Below are 1,066 nucleotides of genomic sequence, written 5' to 3'. Positions count from 1 at the left end.
TCTCTCTTAAATAAAATATTTAGTAAATGAATAAAAATTTTAAAAGGTAGATTTCCAACATATTATTTACCAAATTAGCATTTCCTTTAGATAAGTTACAGACAAGTATCAACAAATAATAATAAACTTTCACCTACCTAGATTCCTAACTAGAAAGTTCAGATAACTTTTTTATTCAGAATACTACATAACTGATATTCATAATGATCACCTGAGTCTTCAGAATTATTAAAAATTAAACCAGTCAGTACAGCCTTTCTATTAGGTGTAATATACACTAATATTACCAAAATCTGACCACTAAAAGACAGTACTTTAGGTAACAATTAACTAAAATAATCAATTTACCTGATCATCTGATTACTCATGCATTCTAGGTAAATAGGAATAGAACAAAAAACTAATGGCTCTTCACAAAAAGTCTTTTTTAGACCCAAAAAAAAAAAAAAAACTTCACTGCCAATAAGAAAGCAGCTCTGTCCTCAGATAGAAAAGATAAATTCAAGGGAATTCACATCATATAGGATACAAACTGTAAACTACACACTTCTAAAAATGCAGTCTCAAATTCATTTTGATCCTCCTGAAATAATTTTCATACAAAATAAATGTAAAGAGTCCATATCACAGTAAAACCTCACCAATCCGGTTTAATTGGGGAAAGGAGGCTAGTGGCTAGTTTGAATTAAAAGAGAATTTAAATTACAAAGAATTTCATTGTATTTAATTACAACCAAAATTCAAATTAGGCTAACACAGAGTTCAAATAATTTGTCTCCTAAGTACATTAGATATACATCCTGTCACCACAATTTGATTTCTATTTATTTTCTTATAAAATATTGTCACAGAGAAAAAAACATTCATTCCAATCCCTGGCAACAGAATCATAAGTTCTAAATTTCTGTAAAAAATTTTAAAAGTTATAGCATCCTATATAAAGAGACGGAAAGAAAATTTAAATATTTTAGGCACCTACTATATGGCAGGCTCTACTTAATCATCTTATTCAAGCCACAAAGACACAGCTATATTATATTGTTTCATAAGTAACTCTACTTTAAGA

The 1,066-nt window shown here is 28.2% G+C and overlaps 1 protein-coding gene across 1 annotated transcript in view; it reads right to left on the bottom strand.

Moving 5' to 3' along the window:
- The window catches only part of VPS13C (vacuolar protein sorting 13 homolog C (S. cerevisiae)), a 213,380-nt gene that overhangs the window by 191,791 nt on the left and 20,523 nt on the right, over positions 1-1,066 (bottom strand). The window contains 1 exon segment of the mRNA XM_012645033.1: positions 349-373. Within this exon segment, the coding sequence (XP_012500487.1) occupies positions 349-373 (25 nt within the window).

This window comes from Propithecus coquereli, unplaced genomic scaffold (genome assembly GCF_000956105.1).
Source record: "Propithecus coquereli isolate 6110/MARCELLA unplaced genomic scaffold, Pcoq_1.0 Scaffold224, whole genome shotgun sequence".
Lineage (NCBI taxonomy): Eukaryota > Metazoa > Chordata > Mammalia > Primates > Indriidae > Propithecus > Propithecus coquereli.
This window is presented reverse-complemented; position numbering and strand designations above follow the sequence as displayed.